General features: G+C 44.8%; 1 protein-coding gene across 3 annotated transcripts in view; it reads left to right on the top strand.

Annotated features, from left to right (window-relative positions):
- LOC118390865 (rho GTPase-activating protein 26-like) overlaps nt 1-25,970 on the top strand; it is a 111,543-nt gene that overhangs the window by 45,308 nt on the left and 40,265 nt on the right. For all 3 annotated transcript variants that reach the window (XM_052457608.1, XM_052457607.1, XM_035781572.2), the window contains exons 2-14: nt 7,146-7,241; nt 8,072-8,133; nt 8,298-8,369; nt 10,139-10,240; nt 10,765-10,875; nt 11,279-11,383; nt 19,032-19,161; nt 19,480-19,580; nt 23,702-23,796; nt 24,706-24,784; nt 25,103-25,139; nt 25,371-25,436; nt 25,578-25,652. In XM_052457608.1, the coding sequence (XP_052313568.1) occupies nt 7,146-7,241; nt 8,072-8,133; nt 8,298-8,369; nt 10,139-10,240; nt 10,765-10,875; nt 11,279-11,383; nt 19,032-19,161; nt 19,480-19,580; nt 23,702-23,796; nt 24,706-24,784; nt 25,103-25,139; nt 25,371-25,436; nt 25,578-25,652 (1,131 nt within the window). The remainder of the gene's footprint in view (nt 1-7,145; nt 7,242-8,071; nt 8,134-8,297; nt 8,370-10,138; nt 10,241-10,764; nt 10,876-11,278; nt 11,384-19,031; nt 19,162-19,479; nt 19,581-23,701; nt 23,797-24,705; nt 24,785-25,102; nt 25,140-25,370; nt 25,437-25,577; nt 25,653-25,970) is intronic.

The raw sequence follows: 25,970 nt of genomic DNA, 5'->3' as shown, positions 1-25,970 counted from the left end.
AGAACACCATCCCAACCGTGAAGCACGGGGGTGGCAGCATCATGTTGTGGGGGTGCTTTGCTGCAGGAGGGACTGGGGCACTTCACAAAATAGATGGCATCATGAGGTAGGAAAATTATGTGGCTATATTGAAGCAACATCTCAAGACATCAGTCAGGAAGTAGAGCTTGGTCGCAAATGGGTCTTCCAAATGGACAATGACCCCAAGCATACTTCCAAAGTTATGGCTTAAGGACAACAAAGTCAAGGTATTTGAGTGGACAATAACCAAGCCCTGACCTCAATCCCATAGAAAATGTGTGGGCAGAACTGAAAAGGTGTGTGCGAGCAAGGAGGCCTACAAACCTGACTCAGTTACACCAGCTCTGTCAGGAGGAATGGGCCAAAATTCACCCAACTTATTGTGCAAAGCTTGTGGAAGGCTACCTAAAGCGTTTGACCCAAGTTAAACAATTTAAAGGCAATGCTACCAAATACTAATTGAGTATATGTAAACTTCTGACCTACTGGGAATGTGATGAAAGAACTAAAAGCTGAAATAAGTCATTCTCTCTACTATTATTCTGACATTTCACATTCTTAAAATAAAGTGGTGATCCTACCTGACCTAAAACAGGGAACTTTTACTTGGATTAAAGGTCAGGAATTGTGAAAAATTAAATGTATTTGGTTAAGGTGTATTTGACAAATAAAATTTGATTTGATTTGATGTAAACTTCCGACTTCAACTGTATGTCATGCATCTGCATCACAGGGGCCATGCTCATTGAGGGTGCACTGAGGGTGAGATTAGACCAACTGTGCGGTGAACTATAGATGGGGACATCATTAACGAACCATGACCATATCTCAAATGTACACACACACACACACACACACACACACACACACACACACACACACACACACACACACACACACACACACACACACACACACACACACACACACACACACACACACACACACACACACACACACACACACACACACACACACACACACACACACTTGAGAGGGCATATCAGGGCCTGAACCACACAGCGCTGCTGGCACGACCAGGCCCCTAACCACTCCAGCCTAAAACACGCACAGCCTAAAGAGTTGTGATAAGATTCATCCATGTTTCTCTCATACACCCCCACACACGCTGCTCCCACTCCACAATACTGCGGGTTTACTTTCACTGACACGGTCAGTGTGTACTGCTGCTATCGTTTGTCATATTTGAAGTTTCTTTGTTCTGGGTGCAGGCACTCTGGCGGATTCCCCGTTCTCTCCCTCTCTCCAGGCCTGTGTCTGCCACTGTGGGAATGTGTTTCCGGGGGCTAGAGAGCGGGACTGCGTGGCACCGTTGTGTTGCGGGCCAGAGATCAGGAAGCAGAGAATAGCGCAGGAGAAGAATGGGGGAAATGTTGTTGCTGAAGTGGGGGAAGAGGGCTGGAGAAGCGGGTGTCAATAGGGTCATTTATTTTTAGCGAGTGTCCCTGGCCGCTATCCTTCCTCCTCTGGCCTCTCAGGACATCCAGACGTCCAGTGGCAGAACAGTAGTGGCAGCAGTTAGCTTAATGCTAATGTTGCGCTTAGGTCAACAGGGCAATGGACACATACTGTATAGATAGATCCATAGTTTGCGATGAACAGAAATACCAGACAGTGTTACCAATGCTCCTCTTTGTATGAGCCAGTTATGCAGGCAGTTATCCAGGCAGTTATCCAAGGCAGTTATCCAGGCAGTTATCCAGGCAGTTATCCAGGCAGTTATCCAGGCAGTTATCCAGGCAGTTATCCAGGCAGTTATCCAGGCAGTTATCCAGGCAGTTATCCAGGCAGTTATCCAGGCAGTTATCCAGGCAGTTATCCAGGCAGTTATCCAGGCAGTTATCCAAGGCAGTTATCCAGGCAGTTATCCAGGCAGTTATCCAGGCAGTTATCCAGGCAGTTATCCAAGGCAGTTATCCAGGCAGTTATCCAGGCAGTTATCCAGGCAGTTATCCAGGCAGTTATCCAGGCAGTTATCCAGGCAGTTATCCAGGCAGTTATCCAAGGCAGTTATCCAGGCAGTTATCCAGGCAGTTATCCAGGCAGTTATCCAAGGCAGTTATCCAGGCAGTTATCCAGGCAGTTATCCAGGCAGTTATCCATCCAGGCAGTTATCCAGGCAGTTATCCAGGCAGTTATCCAGGCAGTTATCCAGGCAGTTATCCAAGGCAGTTATCCAGGCAGTTATCCAGGCAGTTATCCAGGCAGTTATCCAGGCAGTTATCCAAGGCAGTTATCCAGGCAGTTATCCAGGCAGTTATCCAGGCAGTTATCCAAGGGGGTTATCCAGGCAGTTATCCAGGCAGTTATCCAGGCAGTTATCCAGGCAGTTATCCAGGCAGTTATCCAGGCAGTTATCCAAGGCAGTTATCCAGGCAGTTATCCAGGCAGTTATCCAGGCAGTTATCCAGGCAGTTATCCAGGCAGTTATCCAGGCAGTTATCCAGTTATCCAGGCAGTTATCCAGGCAGTTATCCAGGCAGTTATCCAGGCAGTTATCCAGGCAGTTATCCAGGCAGTTATCCAGGCAGTTATCCAGGCAGTTATCCAGGCAGTTATCCAGGCAGTTATCCAGGCAGTTATCCAGGCAGTTATCCAGGCAGTTATCCAGGCAGTTATCCAGGCAGTTATCCAGGCAGTTATCCAGGCAGTTATCCAGGCAGTTATCCAGGCAGTTATCCAGGCAGTTATCCAGGCAGTTATCCAGGCAGTTATCAGGCAGTTATCCAGGCAGTTATCCAGGCAGTTATCCAGGCAGTTATCCAGTTATCCAGGCAGTTATCCAGGCAGTTATCCAGGCAGTTATCCAGGCAGTTATCCAGGCAGTTATCCAGGCAGTTATCCAGGCAGTTATCCAGGCAGGCAGTTATCCAGGCAGTTATCCAGGCAGTTATCCAGGCAGTTATCCAGGCAGTTATCCAGTTATCCAGGCAGTTATCCAGGCAGTTATCCAGGCAGTTATCCAGGCAGTTATCCCAGTTAAGGCAGTTATCCAGGCAGTTATCCAGGCAGTTATCCAGGCAGTTATCCAGGCAGTTATCCAGGCAGTTATCCAGGCAGTTATCCAGGCAGTTATCCAAGGCAGTTATCCAAGGCAGTTATCCAGGCAGTTATCCAGGCAGTTATCCAGGCAGTTATCCAGGCAGTTATCCAGCTAGACACATGGGACTCATTTGTTGATGGTGTTTTCCTTTGCCCTGTGATTGAGTTAGAGCACCTCTCTCTCGCAAGAGATCTCTTTCCAAAAACCCAACTGAGCAGAGGTGATTCATATTATTTCATTTGTGTTGGAATGATTGTAAATGGCTAGAATGAGCCGGATGCGCCAACAAGTGTGGTTTTGATTTGGAAAAACATTGTGAATTCAGCATGCATCTCAGTCCTCTTGATGATGAGTGATTCTTCTGGTAAAAATGTAGTGTGTATATGTATTGATGCCAATACACAGAATAATTCTAGTGTGACTGATGTATCGCTGTCCATTAGCCAGAACATATTGGGTGTTTATTTTACTTCATCGGGTCATATGCCAATTTGGGTTGGGCCGATATAGGATTAATTCGATATTGTGACATTTGACATTTGACGCTATATCACGACGTGCAAGACTATACTGCATTTGAACTATAAAACTGTGCAGTTTTATCAGCTTGGCTGTATCAGTATGTTGAAAATGAAGTCTAAATCAATTAACGAAGCCTTCTTTTTTTTAGTCACACAAAGATTATTTGGTGAGAATGCGACTGTAATATCGTAAATGAGCACAAATATTGCACAGTCAGGAATGATTTAGTCAGTAAATGCGCAAAACAATTATATTGGATATCGCGATATTTGGAAGTGGCATGTTGTAGAAGCTCATCCCTAGTGCCAATATGTCAGACGGGGCCCTACACACTTAGAAAAAAAGGTGCTATCTATAACCTAAAAGGTTTCTTCGGCAGTCCCCATAGGACAACACTTTTTGGTTTCCATGTAGAACCCTTTCCACAGATGGTTCCTCATGGTACCCAAAAGGATTCTACCTGGACCCGAAAAGTGTTGTCCTGTGGGGACTGCCGAAGAAACCTTTCGGAACCCTTTTGGAACCACTCCCAGAAATGCATAGGTGCATGAGACAACCCATTAAGAGACTTATTGCCGTCAACGTTGACCAGACCTCTCCCAATGAATCAACTTCTTGAGGAAGTCCTGGAAGCCTGTTTTATGGCAGCATACTTTCTGGAGCAGGCTGAGGTTTTAATGGTCGTATAAATTGTAACATCCAATCCATGTCTCAGGCAGCCACGGCCATGCCAATATCCAGTCTGGGTATGGGGCCTGGTGTAGGGGGTGCAAGAGCTTCTCCTGGTCTCCTGGTTTTCTCCTGGTCACGACCTGGGTGGGGATGGTTTAAGAAGGTTAAGAAATCTGTTTGTGCATTAGCTAACTATGTCATATTCTATGTCATACCAAACATAGTAGAGGTCGACCGATTATGATTTTTTTCAACGCCGATACCGATACCGATTATTGGAGGACCAAAAAAGCCGATACTGATTAATCGGCCGATAAAAAAAAAATGTATTTGTAATAATGACAATTACAACAATACTGAATGAACACTTATTTTAACTTAATATAATACATCAATAAAATCAATTTAGCCTCAAATAAATAATGAAACATGTTCAATTTGGTTTAAATAATAAGCTCCACCCTGGGCTCAAACCAGGAACACATCGACAACAGCCACCCTCGAAGCAGCGTTACCCATGCAGAGCTAGGGAAACAACCACAGGCTCAGAGCGAGTGACGTTTAAAACGCTATTAGCACGCGCTAACTAGCCAGCCATTTCACTTCGGTTACACCAGCCTCATCTCGGAGTTGATAGGCTTGAAGTCATAAACAGCGCAATGCTTGACGCACAACGAAGAGCTGCTGGCAAAACACACTAAAGTGCTGTTTGAATGAATGTTTACGCGCCTGCTTCTGCCTACAACTGCTTAGTCAGATACTTAGATACTTGTATGCTTGTATGCTCAGTCAGATTATACGCTAGATAATATCTAGTAATATCATCAACCATGTGTAGTTAACTAGTGACTATGATTGATTGATTGTTTTTTACAAGATAAGTTTAATGCTAGCTAGCAACTTACCTTGACTTACTGCATTCGCGTAACAGGCAGTCTCCTTGTGGAGTGCAACGAGAGAGAGGCAGGTCGTTATTGCGTAGGACTAGTTAACTGTAAGGTTGCAAGTTTGGATCCCCAGAGCTGACAAGGTGAACATCTGTCGTTCTGCCCCTGAACGAGGCCGCCATTGAAAATAAGAATGTGTTCTTAACTGACTTGCCTAGTTAAATAAAGATTTTTACTTATTTTTTTACCTTTATTTAACTCGGCAAGTCAGTTAAGAACAAATTCTTATTTTCAGTGACGGCCTAGGAACAGTGGGTTAACTGCCTGTTCAGGGGCAGAACGACAGATGACAGACCTTGTCAGCTCAGGGATTCAAATTTTCAACCTTTCGGTTACTAGTCCAACGCTCTAACCACTAGGCTACCCTGCCGCCCCAAATAAATTAAATAAAGATGAATTAAAGGTGTAAAAAAATACCGATTTCCGATTGTTATGAAAACCTGAAATCGGCCCTAATTAATCGGCCATTCCGATTAATCGGTCGACCTCTAAAACATATACACTGAGTGTACAAAACACAGAGTATACAAATCCAGTTAAATCAGTGTAGATGAAGGGGAAAAGATGGGTTCAAGAAGGATTGTTAAGCCTTGAAACAATTGAGACATGGATTGTGTATGTGTGCCATTCAGAGGGTGAACGGGCAAGACAAAATATTTACGTTCCTTTGAACGGGGCATGGTAGTACAGTAGGTGCCAGCCGCACCGGTTTGAGTGTGTCAAGATCTGCAACACTGCTGTATCTTTCACGCTGAACAATTTCCTATGTGTATCAAGAATGGTCCATCACCCAAAAGACATCCAGACCACTTGACACAAAACTGTGGGAAGCATTGGAGTCAACATGGGCCAGCATTCCTGTGGAACGCTTTCGACTCCTTGTAGAGTCCATGCCCTAACGAATGGAAGCTGTTCTGAGGGCAAAAGGGGGCGCAACTCAATATTAGAAAGGTGTTCTTACTGTTTTGTACACTCAGTTTATGTTGTCATGCAGCCTACAGAGTGACAATAAGTGTCTGAAGTTGACGAAAAGCAGAGGGAGAGAGAGAGAGAGAGAGACTGAGCGATAGAGACGGGATAGAGACAGAGAGATCCAGCGAGGGAATCAGTGAAGGACGTGCTGGAGAAATGTGTGGAAAACCTCACGGAGGAGAGGTGGCATGACATGACAGGCCTGCTGTCTGATGTATCTACAGTGGAAAAGTCAGGCCTTTCTCAGCCCTAGCTCCAAGTCTTTCTCACATCTGTTACCCCGTACTGCTATTTGTGTGACAGGGTGTTTGGCTTACCTATCCTCTACAGCACAGTCTGTCACTCAACTAATCCTTCTTCAACAGTCTCCAACATTCCCCTTACCGAGAAACAACAATGGCGAAACTCGTAATACCTCATTTGAGCCATTTCAGAGGTGTGGTGAAACATGACAAGGACCTGGTGTTGGATCAGGTGGCCTGCCTGATGCACGTCAGCTTTAATACCAGCAACACGTTGTGACTCACTTTTTACGAGAGTGAACTCTGAACCAATTGGCGTTTTATAGCCAGCGCCGAGGTCTCACTCCTGAGGTGAGAGCTTACTTGAAATGCTGAGGCATCCAGTATTTATGAAAAAGTGCAAGGGCCTGTGTTTCATTTATTCGGACTGGCAAGAGGTTGTAAATCTTTCCGCACATAGGGCCGCAGGAAGGGCTCATGCTATTTACACAAGCATGGCCAATTTCTGTCCCTCCCTCCCTCTCTCTCTCTCTCTGGCTGTGTGAGAATGGTTGACACAAAACCTGTGCAAAGTAGAGCAAAATACCTGGAGCTTTTGTCTCAGAGGAACCTTTAGCATATCGTGCATTTAAAAAAAAAAAAAAGATGCCCACATGCCTCACTCTTTTTGTTGACCTGACTTGCCCTGTCTCTGTCCCCGTTCAGATCTGTCCACAGCCAAGAGGAAGTTTGCGGAGTCTCTCAATGAGTTTAAGTTCCAGTGCATAGGAGACGCAGAGACGGACGACGAGATATGCATCGGTGAGCGAGTAACGCCCTCCATCCCGTTCTCCTGTGCCACACTCGACTGTCCTGCACGCTATTGTTGTGCAGTAATAGTTACCACCCTCAACTGTAACTAACTGCTGCACTAAATTCATATCAACTGTAGTAGTGCTAATGCACTCCATTAGTCTGCACTCAGCTGTACACATTCTGGCCTGGCTGTCTTGTTCTACCTAATTGCACTCATAGTGCACCTAATTGGTACAGGAAGGCCGTAATAAACACAATTAGGCTCATTGGATGGAGTTGGATGAAATGTAATAACCCCGAATAAACTTGCCATTATGTTGAAAGAACATTCCTGGAATATTTTTTTACAGTAGGAATTCAAAGTTATAAGTGACTTGAGGTCTACATTTGGAGAGTACTATTCTGTCAAGTGGAAATGTTGGAACTGGATTGTGGCATCTCAAGTGGAAACTCTGACCCAAAACAATGCAGTCATTCTTGGCTGGACCCAGAGCAGGGAAGGAACAGGCAATAAGCTTGCTAGTTGAAAACACACTGTGGTCTAAAGCAAGCATGTAAACTAGGATTTCAAATTAAAAGCCTTGTTTTGCAAGCAAGGTCACAAATGTGGTATGGTATGTATGGAGCCAAATGATGACCACTGACTCATTATATATTGTTATCCTCCCTCTGTATCGTCGGTCTGTCTTGTCTGTCTTGTCTGTCTTGTCTGTCTGTCTGTCTGTCTGTCTGTCTGTCTGTCTGTCTGTCTGTCTGTCTGTCTGTCTGTCTGTCTGTCTGTCTGTCTGTCTGTCTGGCTGTCTGTCTGGCTGTCTGTCTGTCTGTCTGGCTTACAGCAAAGTCTCTACAGGAGTTTGCTGGAGTTTTGCAGAACCTGGAGGATGAGAGAACACGGATGGTGAGTGTCAGATATATGCTGGAACATGGGCTCACTGCTTTGGAATTCAAGCGTTGTATAACCAATAAGTGAAGGTCTGGCGGCAGGCCTCTCTGTGTTTATACAGTATGTCAGTAGAGTGACTTCCTGTCAGCCGTCTGGTGACTTCCTGTATCTCTCCTCAGATTGAGAATGCCGACGATGTGCTGATCATGCCACTGGAGCGGTTCAGGAAGGAGCAGATCAGCGCTGCCAAGGTAAGGAGATATTATGACTTGACTCCCCCAAGTCATGCTGGGGTGAAGGATCCCCCTCTAAATGTCCTGGTAATCCCTACTACTGGGTCATTGTGTGATTTTACAATCCCCTGTGGAGTATAACATGAATTATATTCTTTTTTGGGTTATGTAGCCATCTCATATTTACTCTTAAACCTTGAGAGACAAGGGACTTTTGAACCTATCTGCTGCTACAGTACCAGGTTTTTAAGAAATGTACTGATCACTCAAATATTAGCAGTTTCCCCCTCAGTCTGGCTTTGTTCTGGTTGTCCGGATTCCAGAAGTTACATTTGTGTAGGTCTAAAATGTATACACCATATGGAATAGCATTCCTTTATTAAATTCCCATTGATGACAGCATCCAGAGCTCTCCCTATACTGTACCTCTGAGTCTAAACTGCTCTCTGCTCTGTCTGCCAGAGCTGGCAGGTCTGTGGTGATAAGACACTGCCACCATCTGGTCAATACAGGTATCACATGAAGGGCATCAGGATTTACTTGGTTGATTGTCAATGAAGAAATGTTAGTGAACTTTATTACATATTGAAAACTCTTTCTGATTCGACCTCTCACCATATCATTGGTTTGAAGTCAGAATGTTAGAAGAATGTGTCGGTTAATTAAACGTTTGAAGAATAATTTAGTGTTTCGAAAAGGGATACTTGAACTCAAAAAGAGCCCACATTGAAACATGTTTGCAGTGTATAACAGACAAGACATGGGTTCATTTATTATTAAGGGTTAGAGCAAATTGAAGGGTCCTTTGTTACTTACATTAGGATGCTCTGTAATGACGTGTTGTGCAGCTGTTGGTAGTGGACCTTCTGTTCTGAGGAGGGTTGGTTCTACGTCCTGTGGAAACTGGCTGGCGATGAAAGGCCGGGTCATGTGACCGGGTGGACAGGGATGATGATGACATCAGTCAGTAGTAGGTGTGGACACAGTCAGTGCACCCCAGGGTGAGGAGTGCTGGACTGTATGTTACTGACACACCCTGCTCTATCTATCCGTCTGTCTGTGAGAGTGGCTGGGAGAGACATGTCTGTCTGTCTGTCTGTCTGTCTGTCTGTCTGTCTGTCTGTCTGTCTGTCTGTCTGTCTGTCTGTCTGAGAGAGAGAGAGGCTGGGAGAGACATCCTGTTCTGTCTGTCTGTCTGTCTGTCTGTCTGTCTGTCTGTCTGTCTGTCTGTCTGTCTGTCTGTCTGTCTGTGAGAGAGGCTGGGAGAGACATCCTGTTCTGTCTGTCTGTCTGTCTGTCTGTCTGTCTGTCTGTCTGTCTGTCTGTCTGTCTGTCTGTCTGTCTGTCTGTCTGTCTGTCTGTGAGAGAGAGGCTGGGAGAGACATCCTGTTATGTCTGTCCGTGTGTCTGTCTAACGTGCGGGTTTAAAGTGCTCTATTGTTTTCCCACCAGCTGTGGGCTGCCTCTGTTGGCTTCAGCAGCACTAGAGGAGATGTGATTTCATCCTGCATCTCACAATATTTTCCTCTAAATCTGTCTGTAAAGCTAAGCCCTGGACATACCAATAATACCCATGACTCTTTGGAAAGGATGTTCTGTTGGAAGGCGGCAGTGATGATGCCAAAACAGAGCTCTATGTGTTATATAGAGGTTTCCCCCCGAGAAAGAGGTCTTCTGACCTCAATGGGACATCCTCTTCAATACAATTTCAATATAAATTGTACTATGTGGTGTCCAGGACTTGGAAACAAGGTGACTGTTGGTGACCTTTTGACTGTCTATCACAGGAAGCCAAGAAGAAATACGACAAAGAGACAGAGAAGTACTGTGCTGTACTGGAGAAGCACCTAAGTCTATCAGCAAAGAAGAAAGAAGCACATCTTCATGAAGTAAGCATACATTGTTCTCCTTTCCCACAATCAAAATGGGCTAGAGTTGGCTAGTCATGACATGTGTGTTTATGTTAAGAGGCATGTGTTTGTGTATGAGTGTGTGCGCTTGTAAGTCAGTTCACACAGAATCAGAATCACGTTTATTGTCCTACAAGAGGAAAATCTTGTCACAGCTCACACACAGATGCTTAAAACAAATCTGAAATAATAGAAGGAACAAGCAACAGCCAGGCAGGCATAGTCCCTCCCCTGTCCATGGGAGAAATGGCATGGAATTGTTCTCTATGGTGATAGTCCTCGCGGTGAAACTCCTCCCGAAGCGCACGGTGCGCCTGTCCGGTATCTCACACCTAAATGGGAGGAGATCAACGCAAAGTTGAAGTGGGTGGAGATATGACGTGGCGGCCTGTGTGGTGTAAAGCACGACCATTCAAGATGGGAGAGCAAACAGCATGACTTCACCGCGGGTATCACCTGAAAGTCATTTCAAACAGCATCCCATCCTTTTGCGTGTGGTGCAGGCCGACAGCCAGGTGGACCACGTGCGGCAGCATTTCTACGAGGTGTCTCTGGAGTATGTCTTCAAGGTGCAGGAGGTCCAGGAGAGGAAGATGTTTGACTTCGTAGAGCCGGTGAGTGAGCATGTCAATCTCCCTCAGCATGCTGTCTATACTGTTTAGGGTTGCAAAATGCCATGAACTTTCCTAAACTTCCAAGGTTTTCCAGAAATCCTGGCAGGAAGTCTCCCGATTTCCTGCTCATTCCCTCCTGATTCAGGTAATCTTCCAACCAGGATTTTTTGGAAAATCTGGGAACTTTGGGAAGGTTACTGGAGTTTTGCAACCCTAATACTGTTACTGTACTCTATACACCTTACATGCTTAGTCATCTCTCCTTCATCCACACTGTCTACAGAACAAATGTATCTGACAACAAGTACCTTTCAAATCAAATTACAGTAGATTAGGTTGATGGAATTTAATTACGTTTCTCAACCATGTTTCCTTTCCGTTTCGTCCTTTGTATCAATTCTAGTTGCTGGCATTTCTTCAAGGGCTGTTTACTTACTATCACCATGGGTACGAGTTGGCCAAAGACTTCAACCACTTCAAGACAGACCTCACTATCAGCATTCAGAATGTAAGATACATATCAATGCCATACATTACGGCCATTAGGTGCTGGTGAGATGTAATATTTTGCCACATCAAAGACATTTCAAGGCTGGGCTGGGCAGTATATTGTATTTGACTATACCCGGATTGATGCGTGGACCGGTTTGGGTTTTTACTTTACCTTCAATGTTTGGTTTGTTAAATGTGATACGCAGCTCAGCACGTGTTGTGTCCGTTTTCATAGTTTACTCCCTTTGCTTTTTGCCTCCTCCTGCTGCATGCCTCTTCCTACACCAAGCCCTGCCCCCTGTCACTCATGGAGAGAGCAGTTGTTCGACCACAGAGTCAACAAACACTTTCTTGCCGTGGTCTGCATGGCCAGATAGATGCAACAAGATGTTGGCGAAAACAATGCTGCTTTCCACAAGCGTTCTACAATTCCACTATTAGTTTGTGTATCTTACTGTTTGCAAACTACTGTCTGCTAGTTTGCCTTTTCTTAGCAAGTTGTGGCTCAAATAAATCTGGTTAGCGGCTAATGCTAAACACTAGTTAGCTAGCTTGCTAAATGTACTAAGAGTCAGAGCAAATGTAGATAGGTAATAAATACAGCCTGGTACTAATGCTGGTCTAGGCCTAGATAAGTATGTTGTTTATGCAACTGTATCTTTAAATCAGAGAGGAATAGGTGAAACATGAATATGTTAGCTACGTTTTATTTGGATTCATTATGGACCCCGCATTAACTGCTGCCAAGGAGCAGCTACTCTTCTTGGGGTCCAAGAGACATTAAGGCATAATCACATAAATAAATTTTAAATAAATAAATCAACAAAAACAAAATAAAACAGTATATCACATAACATCACCACACCACTACATATGCACAACACAAAATGTACAATACCATACAACAATATTAAAATGTGTTTCTGTGCCCGTGTGTCTCTTCACAGCCAAGTTACATACACTTAAGTTGGAGTCATTAGAACACTTAGGTTGGAGTCATTTTTCAACCACTCCACAAATGTATTGTTAACAAATGTATTGTTAACTATAGTTTTGCCAAGTCGGTTAGGACGTCTACTTTGTGCATTACAAGTCATTTTTCCAACAATTGTTTACAGACAGATTATTTCACTTATAATTCACTGTATCACAATTCCAGTGGGTCAGAAGTTTACATACACTAAGTTGACTGTACCTATTTCAAGGCCTACCTTCAAACTCAGTGCCTCTTTGCTTGACATCATGGGAAAATCAAAAGAAATCAGCTGAGACCTCAGAAAAAAATTGTAGACCTTCACACGTCTGGTTCATCCTTGGGAGGAATTTCCAAATGCCTGAAGGTACCACGTTCATCTGTACATAGCAATAGTACGCAAGTATAAACACCATGGGACCGCGCAGCCGTCACACCGCTCAGGAAGGAGACCCGATCTGTCTTCTAGAGATCAACGGTACGTTGGTGCAAAAAGTGCAAATCAATCCCAGAACAACAGCAAAGGACCATGTGAAGATGCTGGAGGAAACATGTACAAAAGTATCTATATCCGCAGTCAAACGAGTCCTATATCGAAAGGCCGCTCAGCAAGGAAGAAGCCAATGCTCCAAAACCGCCATAAAAAAAGACAGACTATGGTTTGCAACAGCACATGGGGACAACGATCATACTTTTTGGAGAAATGTTCTCTGGTCTGATAAAAAAAAATAGAACTGTTTGGCCAAAATGACCATTGTTATGTTTGGAGGAAAAAGGGGGAGGCTTGCAAGCCAAAGAACACCATCCCAACCGTGAAGCACGGGGGTGGCAGCATCATGTTGTGGGGGTGCTTTGCTGCAGGAGGGAATGGTGCACTTCACAAAATAGATGGCTCATGAGGGAGAACAATTATGTAGATATATTGAAGCAACATCTCAAGACATCTGTCAGGAAGTTGAAGCTTGGTCGCAAATGGGTCTTCCAAATTGACAATGACCCCAAACATACTTCCACAGTTGTCGCAAAATGGCATTAGAACAACAAAGTCAAGGTATTGGACTGACCTCAATCCCATAGAACATTTGTGGGCAGAACTGAAAAAGAAGATGTTAAGAAGCCTTATGAACCTAGACTTGGTGCTCCGTACCACTCCGGTACCACTTAGCAGAGAGAACAGTCTATGACAAGGGTGGCTGGAGTCTTTGACAATTTTTAGGGCCTTCATCTGACACCGCCTGGTATAGAGTTCCTGGATGGCAGGAAGCTTGGCCCCAGTGATTGGTACTGGGCCGTACGCACTACCCTCTGTAGTGCCTTGTGGTCAGAGGCTGAGCAGTTGCCGTACCAGGCAGTGATGCTCTCGATGGTGCAGCTGTATAACTTTTTGAGGATCTGAGGACCGATGCCAAATCTTTTCAGTCTCCCGAGGGGGAATAGGCTTTGTCGTGCCCTCTTCCAGACTGTCTTGGTGTGTTTGGATCATGATCATTTGTTGCTCAACCTGCTCCATTACAGCCCTATTGATGAGAATGTGGGCGTGTCCGGCACTCCTTTTCATGTAGTCCACAATTATCTCCTTTGTCTTGATCTCGTTGAGGGAGAGGTTGTTATCCGGGCACCACACGGCCAGGTCTCTGACCTCCTCCATATACACTGTCTCATCATTGTCGGTGATCAGGCCTACCACTGCTTTGTTGTTGGCAAACGTAATGATGGTGTTGGAGTCATGCCTGGCCATGCAGTCATGAGTGAACAGGGAGTACAGGGGGGGGACTGAGCACGCACCCCTGAGCGGCCCCCGTGTTGAGGATCAGCGTAGCAGATGTGTTGCTACCTATCCTTACCACCCGGGGCGGCCGTCAGGAAGTCCAGGATCCAGTTGCAGAGGGAGGTGTTTAGTCCCAGGTTCCTTAGCTTAGTGATGAGCTTTGAGGGCGCAATGATGTTGAATGATGAGCTAAGTCAATGAATAGCATTCTCACGTATGTGTTCCTTTTGTCCAGGTGGGAAAGGGCAGTGTGGCGTGCAATGGAGATGGCATCATCTGTGGATCTGTTGGGGCAGTATGCAACTTGGAGTGGGTCTAGGGTTTCTGGGATAATGGTGTTGATGTGAGACTTGACCAGCCTTTCAAAGCACTTCATGGCTACAGATGTTAGTGCTACGGGTCCGTAGTCATTTAGGCAGGTTACCTTAGTGTTCTTGGTCACAGGGACTATGGTGGTTTGCTTGAAACATGTTATTCCAGACTCAGTCAGGGACAGGTTGAACAAGTCTTTGAAGTCACTTGCCAGTTGGTACGTGTATACTCGGAGTACACCTCCTGGTAATCTGGCCTTGTGAATGTTGACCTGTTTAAAGGTCTTACTCACATCGGCTACGGAGATCGTGATCACACAGTCGTCCGGAACAGCTGATGCTCTCATGCATGCTTCAGTGTTGCTTGCCTTGAAATGTGAGCATAGAAGTAATTTAGCTCGTCTGGTAGGCTCGTTCAATAGGCAACTCTTGGCTGTGCTTCCCTTTGTAGTCTGTAATAGTTTGCAAACCCTGCCACATCCGACGAGCGTCGGAGCCGGTGTAGTACGATTCAATCTTAGTCCTGTGTTTTGATGCTTTACCTGTTTGATGGTTTGTTGAACGGCATAGGGGGATTTCTTATACGCTTCCGGGTTAGAGTCCCGCTCCTTGAAAGCGGCAGCTCTACCCTTTAACTCAGTGCGGATGTTGCCCGTAATCCATGGCTTTTGGTTGGGGTATGTACGTACAGTCACTGTGGGGATGACGTCATCGATGCACTTATTGATGAAGCCAATGACTGATGTGGTGTACTCCTCATTGCGATCAGAAGAATCCCAGAACATATTCCAGTCTGTGTTAGAAAAACAATCCTGTAGTTTAGCATCTGTGTCATCTGATCACTTCTTTATTGACCGAGTCACTGCTGCTTCCTGCTTTAGTTTTATCTTGTTTGCAGGAATCAGGAGGATAGAATTATGTTCAGATTTGCCAAATGGAGTCAGAGGGAGAGCTTTGTACATGTGCGTCTCTGTGTGTGGAGTAAAGGTGATATAAAGTTTTTTCCCCTCTGGTTGCACATTTAACATGCTAGTAGAAATTAGGTAAAACGGATTTAAGTTTCCCTTGGAGAACCTGCCAGAAGGACAACCATCTCTGCAGCACTCCACCAATCAGGCCTATATGGTAGATTGGCCAGGCAGAAGTCACTCCTCAGTAAAAGGCACATGACAGCCTGCTTGGAATTTGCCAAAAGGCACCTAAAGGACACTCAGACCATGAGAAACAAGATTCTCTGGTCTGATGAAACCAAGATTCAGCTCTTTGGCATGAATGCCAAGCATCACGTCTAGAGGAAACCTGCCACCATCCCTACTGTGAAGCATGGTTGTGGGAGCATCATGCCGTGGGGATGTTTTTCAGCGGCAGGGACTGGGAGAATAGTCAGGATCGAGGGAAAGATGAATGGAGCAAAGTACACAAACTCCCCAAATACAGGTGTGCCAAGCTGGTAGCATCATACCCAAGAAGACTCTAGGCTGTACTTTTTTATACATTTGCAAACATTTCTTTCTTTTGCTTTATCACTATGGGGTATATATGTAATCAATTTTAGAATAAGGCTGTTATGCAACAGAATGTGTAAAAAGTCAAGGGGGCTGAATAACTTCCGAATGCACTTTAGGTACACCTGTTATGGCTGCAATCCCGATACTGGGATCGATATGACAACTACCAGTGAAAATAGAGGGCGCCAAATTCAAACCACAGAAATCTCATAATTACAATTCCTAAAACATACATGTGTTTTATATCATTTTAAAGCTATTCTCGTTGTTAAAGTGTCCAATTTCAAATAGGCTTTTCAGCGAAAGCACTACAAACGATTATGTTAGGTCTCCACCAAACCACAATCATTTTTACAATCATTTTCCAGCAAAATGTAACATTCACAAAAACCAGAAATAAAGCTCAAATTAATCACTAACCTTGAATTATCTTCATCAGATGACACTCATAGGACTTCATGTTACACAATACATGCATGTTTTGTTTGATAAAGTACATATTTATATTTAAAAAAATCTGAGTTTAGATTGTCGCGTTAGACTCACTAGTTCCAAAAACATCAACTGATTTTGCATAGCCACATCATTCAACAGAAATACTCATCATAAATGTAGATAATAACACAAGTTATACACATGGAATTACAGATATACCTCTCCTTATTAATGCAACCGCTGTGTCAGATTTTTTAAAAACTTTACGTAAAAAGAAACCCATGCAATAATCCGAGACGGCGCTCAAAAGTAAGAACACCACAGCCGCAAAGATGGCGTCAACATAAACAAGAAATTACACGATAAATATTCCCTTACCTTTGATCATCTACATCAGAAAGCACTCCAGGAATCCCAGGTCCACAATAAATGTTTGTTTTGTTCGAAAATGTCAGTTATTTATGTCCAAATACCTTCTTTTGTTAGCGCGTTTGGTATACAAATCCCAACGCTAATTCTGGTTACCTCAGTATTTTACGCAACGTTTTCTCCGGGAGACACCATGCGTCCACTCGCCCTATATTTTCTCTTACAGCCATTCTCCAATGGAAATGCCTAAAAAGACGTCACAATGCTGCAGACACCTTGGGGAAAACGTGGAAAACGTAAGCTGACTCCTAGCTCCTTCACAGCCATATAAGGAGTCATTGGCATGAGGCTGTTTAAAAAAATGCGGCACTTCCTGATTGGATCTTTATCTGGGTTTCGCCTGTAACATCAGTTCTGTGGCACTCACAGACAATATCTTTGCAGTTTTGGAAACGTCAGAGTGTTTTCTTTCCAAAGCTGTCAATTATATGCATCTTTTCGTGACAAAATATCTTGTTTAAAACGGGAACGTTTTTCATCCAAAAATTTAAATTAGCGCCCCCTATATCCAAGAAGTTAACATATAGCTTCAATAAAGTCCCAACCGGAGTATTCCTTCTTGTCTTCGTGAGCAATGGAATGGAAGTGACTACCACGAGGAAAAAGCGCGATCACAAAATGGCTGATTGATGGTCATCTGATATATTCTGCTCTCATTCACTCCCACAACAACATAGAAGCCTCATTATAATTTCTATTGATAGTTGACATCTAATGGAACCCCTAGGCAGTGCAACATCATTCATATCTCAAGGGGATTTCATTGGGGATACATACAAGCTCAGATTTCTGACTTCCTGTTTTGATTTCAACTCAGGATTTTGCCTGCCAATATGAGTTCTGTTATACTCACAGACATCATTCAAACAGTTTTAGAAGCGTCAGAGTGTTTTCTATCCAATACTAATAATAACATGCAATATTAGCAACTACGACTGAGGAGCAGGCCGTTTGATATGGGCACCTTTCATCCAAGCTACTCAATACTGCCCCTGCAGCCATAAAAAGTTAACTCAGTGCCAGTCATTAGTAAATATTTTAGACAGTAAGGGGCCAAGACAACTTCCCCGGGGAATGACCGACTCTACCTGGATTTTGTTGGAGAGGCTTTCATTGATGAGCACCCTCTGTGTTATATTAGTCAGGTAACTCTCAATCCACAATATAGCAGGGGATGTGAAGCCATAACACATACGTTTATCCAGCAGCAAATTATGATCGGTCTAACAAAACAGCTCATTATTATCCATTTCTTTCAGCTAATTCCTTTTCAGTCATTGGTTTACTATGAAATATAATTGTGTCTGGTCAAACACATTTTTTTTCCAAAAGTTTACTAAGGGTTGGTAGCAGGCTGATTGGTCGGCTGTTTGAGCCAGTAAAGGGTGCTTTGCTATTCTTAGGTAGCGGAATTACGTTTTCTCCCTCCAGGCCTGAGAGCACACACTTTCCTGTAGATTTAGATTGGAGAGATATAGTCTGTTGTCATCCGCAGTAAAGTTGTCAGACCCAGGTGGCTTGTCATTGTTGATAGACAACAATAATTATTTCACCTCTTTAACACTCACTTTACAGAATTCAAAATGACAATGCTTGTCTTTCATAATTTGGTAAGTTATGAATGGATAAGTAAGTTCTGAGTTTATTGTTGTCATGACATGCCTAAGTCATGACATGCCTAAGTGCTAATCTCTCACTAATTAGGGTCCCCTGGAAACATTGGCCAACACTTTGGTTCCTACCCTGTCAATAATTCCTCCCTGGCTGATTCATTAATTGTCATGTCAAACAACAATGCATTCAAGGTGCTGCCCACTTTATTTGAACTATATAATTAGAATAATCATTCTATTTCCATGATTCCAACAGTTCAGCTTTTAACTAGGCCTAGATGTTTTGCCCATATCATTCATCTCTGTGTGGCACAGTGTGGAAATGATTACAAAAGTACAGGAAATGCAGAAATTGTAGAATATGCGGAAAATGTATTTAGTTTGAACAGTATAAAACAATCAAAATCTAGAAAGCCCAATTACAATCAATTATAATTTATGTGTTGCCACTCTAGGGTCATGACCTACTCATAAAGCATATGTAGAACTTTTATTATTAAAAAAACATAAAATACCATAATAAATGTGAAAAAATATAAGGTTTTGGCCTAGCCCTAACACACTGACTGCAGGCAATGGTGTTAGGATGTTTCCATCATTGTCTGTCTCCTTTCCTGCCCCGTTCAGACACGGAACCGTTTTGAAAGCACACGGTCTGAGGTGGAGTGTCTGATGAGGAAGATGAAGGAGAACCCCCATGAGCACAAGAGTATCAGCCATGACACCATGGAGGGATACCTGTTTGTACAGGAGAAACGTGAGTGTCCCATCCTGCTCTCTCTCTCTCTCTCTCTCTCCCTCTCTCCCTCTCTCTCATGCTGCAATAGGATACAATTTCACTACTCACTACTTAGAAAAGCATGGTTGCGGTAACATCACGACTACTGTGTTGTTTGAAATAGATTTCAATTTCCCCATAGAAACAACAAGAGTAATTGTATTCAGGATGAGAATATCATGCTCTTAGAGGTGACGGGGGACCCAGCGTGTGCAATAACCATGGTAACCCACAAAATGTGTCCAATACTCCCCCCTCTCTGCTTCTCAATCTGCTCCTCTCTCTTCCCTCTCTCAGGCTCTTTCGTGTCAACCTGGGTCAAGCACTACTGCACCTACCATCGAGAGCCCAAACGAGTCACCATGGTCCTGTTCGACCAGAAGTCGGGTGGCAAAGTGGTGAGTTGACTCAGAGAGGAAGAGGTGTAGCCACGGGCATAACAGGGGCCAAAATCTGTTTTCCAGCAGCACTGAGTTTTAGTATGGAGGTCAATGAGAGAGTGTCGAATTTGGTTAACAAAAAATGTTGAACTGTTGAACATCAGAACGGCAATTAGTTACCTCAATCTCAGCTTCAACTTTGACTCATCTGCCCTGGGCTCTTTCTGTAATTCCAATTCCGGCATTACAGAGGCAAGAGAGGGGCGAGATCCTGGCGAGATTAAGGTGAAGGGAAATCCGGACACCTCTTCCCTCCATTCTATTGGCCACTTAATAATAAAATGGATGACCTCCGATCGCGGATTTGCTACTAACGGGACTCTTGTCACTGCAATATTCTCTGCTTTTCTGAAACATGGCTTTCAAACAAGATACCCCCCATGGCTATCCAACTCGATGGATTCTCCATTCACCAGGTGGAGAGGACATTGGAGTCAGGGAAGTCGAGAGGGGGAGGGATTTGCCTGTTCATCAATAACAAATGGTGTGCTGTCTCAAGTGCAGGGAAAGTCTCAACCTATTGTTCACCTGTCTTGGAATACCTGATGGTCAAATGCCTACCCTTCTACATCCCGAGGGAGTTTTCAGCTGTTATCGTGACTGTTGTATACATTCCACCTCAGGACAAGAAAAATAACAAGCTAGCACTTAACACAATTCTCAGAGCAGGCTCAGAACAACTGCCAGGCATATTCACGGTAATCTTCAACCTCTCCTCTCCTTGTCCCAGTCTGTAATCCCCACATGTTTTAAGATGACCACAATCATTCCTGTCCCCAAGAACTCCAAGGCTTCATGTTATAATGAGTACCGCCCTGTAGCACACATCTGTAGTCATGCAGTGGTTTGAAAGTCTGGTTAGGGCACACATCAACTCCATCATCCCAGACACCCTAGACCCACTCCATACCGCTCCAACAGATCCATAGACGACGCAATCTCAATTGCACTCCACACTGCCCTCACTCACCTAGATAAGAGGAATACCTATGTGAAGTGCTTTTCATTGACCACAGCTCAGTGTTCAACACCATTGTCCCCTTCAAGCTCATCACCAAGCTTAGGACCCTGGGACTGAACACCTTCCTCTGCAACTGGGTCCTGGACTTCCTGACGGGCCGACCCAAGGTGGTATGGTGAGGGTAGGCAACATCATCTCCACCACTCTGACTCTCAACACGGGGGCCCCACAGGGGTGTGTGTTTAGTCCCCCTCAGGAGGCTGAGAAGGTTTGGCATGGGCCCTCAAATCCTCACAAAATTCTACAGTTGCACCATTGAGAGCATCTTGACTGGCTACATTACTGCTTGGTATGGCAACAGCACCGCCATCACTCACATAGCGCTACAGAGGCTAGTGCGGACAGCCCAGTACATCACTGGGTCCGAGCTCCCTGCCATCCAGGACCTCTATATCAGGCAGTATGAAAGGAAGCCCCGGAAAATTAGTCTCCAGCCACCCAAGCCATAGACTGTTCTCTCTGCCTCCGCATGGCAAGCAGTACAGGTGTATCAAGTTTGACATCAACAGGCTCCTGAACAGCTTCTATCCCCAAGCCATATGACTGCTAAATAGCTAAATCTGAGTTGACCCTTGTACTTTTTGTTGTTGTTGCACTGTCTCTATGCACACTCACTGGAATCTAAACACTCACGCACATTGACATTCCAACACTCTCTTAATTTGCTCACACACACATAACATGCAATCACATTTATAATTACTCTACACACACGCACACACACATATTCATCATGTACGCTGCTGCTGCTACTCTGTTTATCATATATCCTGATGCCTCATCACATTACCCCTATACATACACTACATGAAAGTATGTGAACACCTGCTCATGGAACTTCTCATTCCAAAATCATGGGCATTAATATGGAGTTGGTTCCCCTTTGCTGCTATAACAGCCTCCACTCTTCTAGGAAGGCTTTCCACTAGATGTTGGAACATTGCTGGGGGACTTGCTTCCATTCTGCCACAGAGCATTAGTGAAGTCGGGCACTGATGTTGGGTGATTCGGCCTGGCTCGCAGTTGGCGTTCCAATTTATCCTAAAGGTGTTCGATGAGGTTGAGGCCAGTGCTCTGTGCATGCCAGTCAAGTTCTTCCACACAGATCTCGACAAACCTTTTTTGTATGTACCTCGCTTTGTGCATGGGGGCATTGTCATTCTGAAACATTAAAGGGCCTTCCCCAAACTGTTGCCACAAAGTTGGAAGCACAGAATTGTCTAGAATGTCATTGTATTTTGTAGCATTAAGATTCACCTTCCCTGGAATTAAATTATGAATTAATTAAGGGACCTAGCCCGAACCATGAAAAACAGCCCCAGACCATTATTCCTCCTCCACCAAACTTTACAGTTGGCACTATGCATTGGGGCAGGTAGCGTTCTCCTGGCATCCGCCAAACCGAGATTTGTCCATCGGACTGCCAGATGGTGAAGCCTGAGAACTGGCGGGCAAAGGATGCCAACATTTCTCTCTCTGCTCAAACCCAACAATGCATTAATCAATATCAATGCCAACATTTATCTCTCTTCTCCCTCTCTCTCTGCTCCTACAACTACCAAGGTCACACTGTATGGTAGAGTGGCATTTTGGGTAGGTAAACAAACAGACAACCACAAATTATCCATTATATTGACCAGATACTCAAGTGGTCTTTTTAATGTCACGTGCCTTTAGACACTTAGCTAGCAAGTTAGCAAACCAAATGCATAGCTGGAGCCCTGAGCTAAGGGCTGGGGCATCAGCCTTCCAGTCATGATTTCAAGCAGAAATCATGTGTGACACCTGTCTCTAGAGATTTGAATGACTGCAGTTGATTAGTGCTTCAAAATACATCTGTGTGCTGGAGTCTGGCCTTGTGGTAGTAGTGGTGCTTACTCCGGACTATAACTTGACCTTTGTGGTATGGGTTCAAACCCCGCCTTCATATCTGTTTTCCTTTACCTGAATGTCTTCCCCTTTCGTTTGTGACTTTCTATCTCAATAAAGAGAAAATACCAATACAATTTATTTACTGACAAAAATATAAATGTAACATGGAAAAATGTCAAAGATTTTACTGAGTTACAGCTCATATAAGGAAATGAGTCAAGTGAATTAAATTCGTTAGGCCCTAATCTATGGATTTCACATGAATGGAAATACAGATATGCATCTTTTGGTCACTGATACCTTAAAAAACGGGCCTCACAATGGGCCTCGGGATCTCGTCACAGTGCAGTGTCTCTGTGTATTCAAATTTCCATCAATAAAAGGCAATTGTGTTCGTTGGTCGGTAGCTTATGCCTGCTCATATCATATATTTTTTTCAGTGTAAATTAAAAAATGCATCTGAAAGAGTGATTCCTGGTGGGCACATCTGCCCCTGACACCTCAGTATTGTCACTGCCAGTGGGCAAGGACAAACACTCAGTGGTAGTATATCGCTCCTCATTTCACTGTTCCTCTCATTAAAGTGTACTGTGGAGAAAAGGATGGCAGAAAGAGGGCGATGAAGTGATGGAGGAAGAGGACAAAGGGCAGAATAGGGGATAGAGGATAAGACATGGGAGGAGAAAGAGCAGGGGAGGAGAGAGGTGATGGTGGGAGAGCAGAGTCGGAAAAAGGGCAGAAAAGGATAATGGACATGAGAGGAAGGATCAGAGAGGAGAGGAGGTATCATTCAGAACACATCAGAGTCGTGGCTTGAGGCTCCGTCTCAGGATTGCTGCCTTGTGTCTCCCAGGATTCTCTGTGCAAACAGTGGTGACACTTCAGTTGCCAATGCACTCCCTTTGAAGGAGCGAGGAGGTGGGGAAGAGGGAATGACGGGGAGATGGGGAGGAGATGGGTTATGAGATGGTTGCACGGAAATAACCTACATCAAAGTTTCTCACCAGTTTTTTTCCTAGATCCTTTGAGTCCATCCATCCTTGTCCACAATTCACTGTGAGAATCAAAGAGTGTCTTAAAATGACTTGGTTCCATACACGTGGCGGAAGGCACTTCCCATTGGTTGAACTTGAGTGTCATAAATGTCTCTTATTAAAGGTCGATTAAGGCTTCCTCCGTCTTGCAGGGGGAGGAGGAGAGCTTCACTCTGAAGTCCTGCACAAGACGGAAGACGGATTCTATAGAGAAGAGGTTCTGTTTCGACGTGGAGGCTGTCGACAGGTGAGTCATTGCTGCTGGCTACCAGCTTGTTGTTACCCATTACAACCACATGGCGGTGCTCACGAGTGTCGCTGGGCTGAGGCTGTGGCTGACTGACTGTGGGGTCGGAGCTCAAACGCAGAGGATCTTATTAATATGGATTGGCAAGCGGTGGATGTTAGATGACGAACGCTAAGTGAGATATCTGCCACCTCTCCAGCTCGGTCATAGAAGGGTGTTGTATGACTGTATATAAAGCAGCAGAGCCAGTGACCTCCGAACTCTAACGCTAGCTCTACTGTGGCCGCTTCAGCCACTGATCTCTCTCCTCCTGCATCGGCCCATTCCTTCACTCAACCCTCGTAATTTATTCATGGTGTTTGTTTGTCCGCTGCCCAGAGTGTTTTTGTATGTGTGCTTGTTTGTTCACTAGATGCAGTGCACCGTTGTTGTTAGCAGCAGGAAAGTTCAAGCTGGCCTCAACATGCTTTAGCACGCAGCGGCATCGCAAAGACATAACTTGAGGGTGACTGTCAGTGAGAGCGTGCGTTATGGCGTCCTCTCTGCCCCAGACTGTGTGTGTGTGTGTGCGTGCGTGTGTGTGTGAGTGTGGTTTTAATGGAGGACTGTGTTGACAGCTGAAGGTGAGCCTGCTGCCAGGGCCAGGTGAAATATGGCAACGCTGGCCAGAGATGAGCGTAGTTTCGGATAGGGCCGGGGTCGGATTGATAGAGGTGTCAGTCTGTGTTGGGATGGTTGTGGTGGAAGCAGCAGATTGACTTGATGGGGGATAATGTTTAATAATGTCAGAGGACCCAACGAAGGTGGACAACCCCCTTATGTAGCAGTGATTTCCTTCTGTCAGTCACTGCTACGTGGTGTGTTGCGTTTGATGAAATGCTGATCTTTGTGTGTGTTTGTGCGTTGCAGGCCAGGGGTGATCACCATGCAAGCTCTATCGGAGGAAGACCGCAGGCTGTGGATGGAAGCTATGGATGGGAGAGAACCGGTACGTTGCCAGGGTTACACACTCATCCTGTGCGTGTGTGTGCTGTGTGTGTGTGTGTGTGTGTGTACTCATAGGCGTATAGCCCGCCACAGGGATTCGTGGCATAGCTGGCTAACTAACCTTCAACTCCTTTAGGAAGCCACTTCAGTCCGTAGCAACTTCCATTGATGTCAATGTACCGTACTACAACATTACAGCATAGTGTACATGGGCTTATGCAAGTACAGCCTGTGTGCTTGTGACCGGAGGTGGTGGTGATTGATGGCGGTAACGCTAAGCTGTGTAACCGTGGTAACTGGGTGTCTCTGTTCCTTCCAGGTCTATAACTTAAACAGAGACAGCCAGAGTGAAGGCCGTAAGTGACACATTGGTATTAATTTGCTTTACTCTACCATCTGTCCGTATGAATGCACACCTGATAATTGATGGGATTCATTCACTTCTCTACCTCCGATTCTCCCTCTATTTTTCTCTCCGCCTATCTCTCTTCATCCCACTCTTTCTCTCTTTACCTTTCTCTCTCTCGTCCTCTCCCTCTCCCACTGTCCCACCCTGCCTCCCCCTCCCCTCTCTCTCCATCTTTCAGTGGCTCAGCTGGATGTGGTTGGCTTCAACATTGTGAAGAAGTTAATCTACGCTGTGGAGACCAGAGGTAATGAACTAAGGCTTGGCTGCTTTTACAGGCATCACAGGTCTCTAGTACTACTGTATTGCGAACCTGGTGTCACTGGTCACTCTTACAAGTCCTAAACAATCTTTATAGATATCTGTCCTGTTCTGTCCTGTCCCACAGGCATTGACGAGCAGGGCCTGTACAGGATTGTTGGAGTAAACTCCAGGGTGCAGAAACTCCTGGGTCTTGCCATGGGTAAGACAGAGAGATAATGGAGCTGTGTGTGCGTGCGTGTGCATGTGTATGTGCGTGTGCATGTGTATGTGCGTGTGCATGCGTGTGCATGTGTGTGTGCGTGTGTGCGCACGCGTGTGTGTGTGTGCGCGCGCGTGTGTGTGTGTGTGTGTGTGTGTTAGAGAAAGACTGAGTCCTTGCCCCAAAAACAAATCCGAACAGGTAATATTTGGGGGCAAGATTGAATCTAACTTATTTAACATTTATGCAGTAGTTTTGTTTGCACAACCTGTCTTATTCTGATAGCTGGAATCTCCTGCTCCTCCTGTTTGGGGAGTC

The sequence above is a fragment of the Oncorhynchus keta genome, chromosome 12 (assembly GCF_023373465.1).
Source record: "Oncorhynchus keta strain PuntledgeMale-10-30-2019 chromosome 12, Oket_V2, whole genome shotgun sequence".
In the NCBI taxonomy this organism is placed as follows: Eukaryota; Metazoa; Chordata; class Actinopteri; order Salmoniformes; family Salmonidae; genus Oncorhynchus; species Oncorhynchus keta.
Note: the sequence above shows the minus strand (reverse complement) of the source record. Positions and strands in the feature narration are given on the sequence as shown.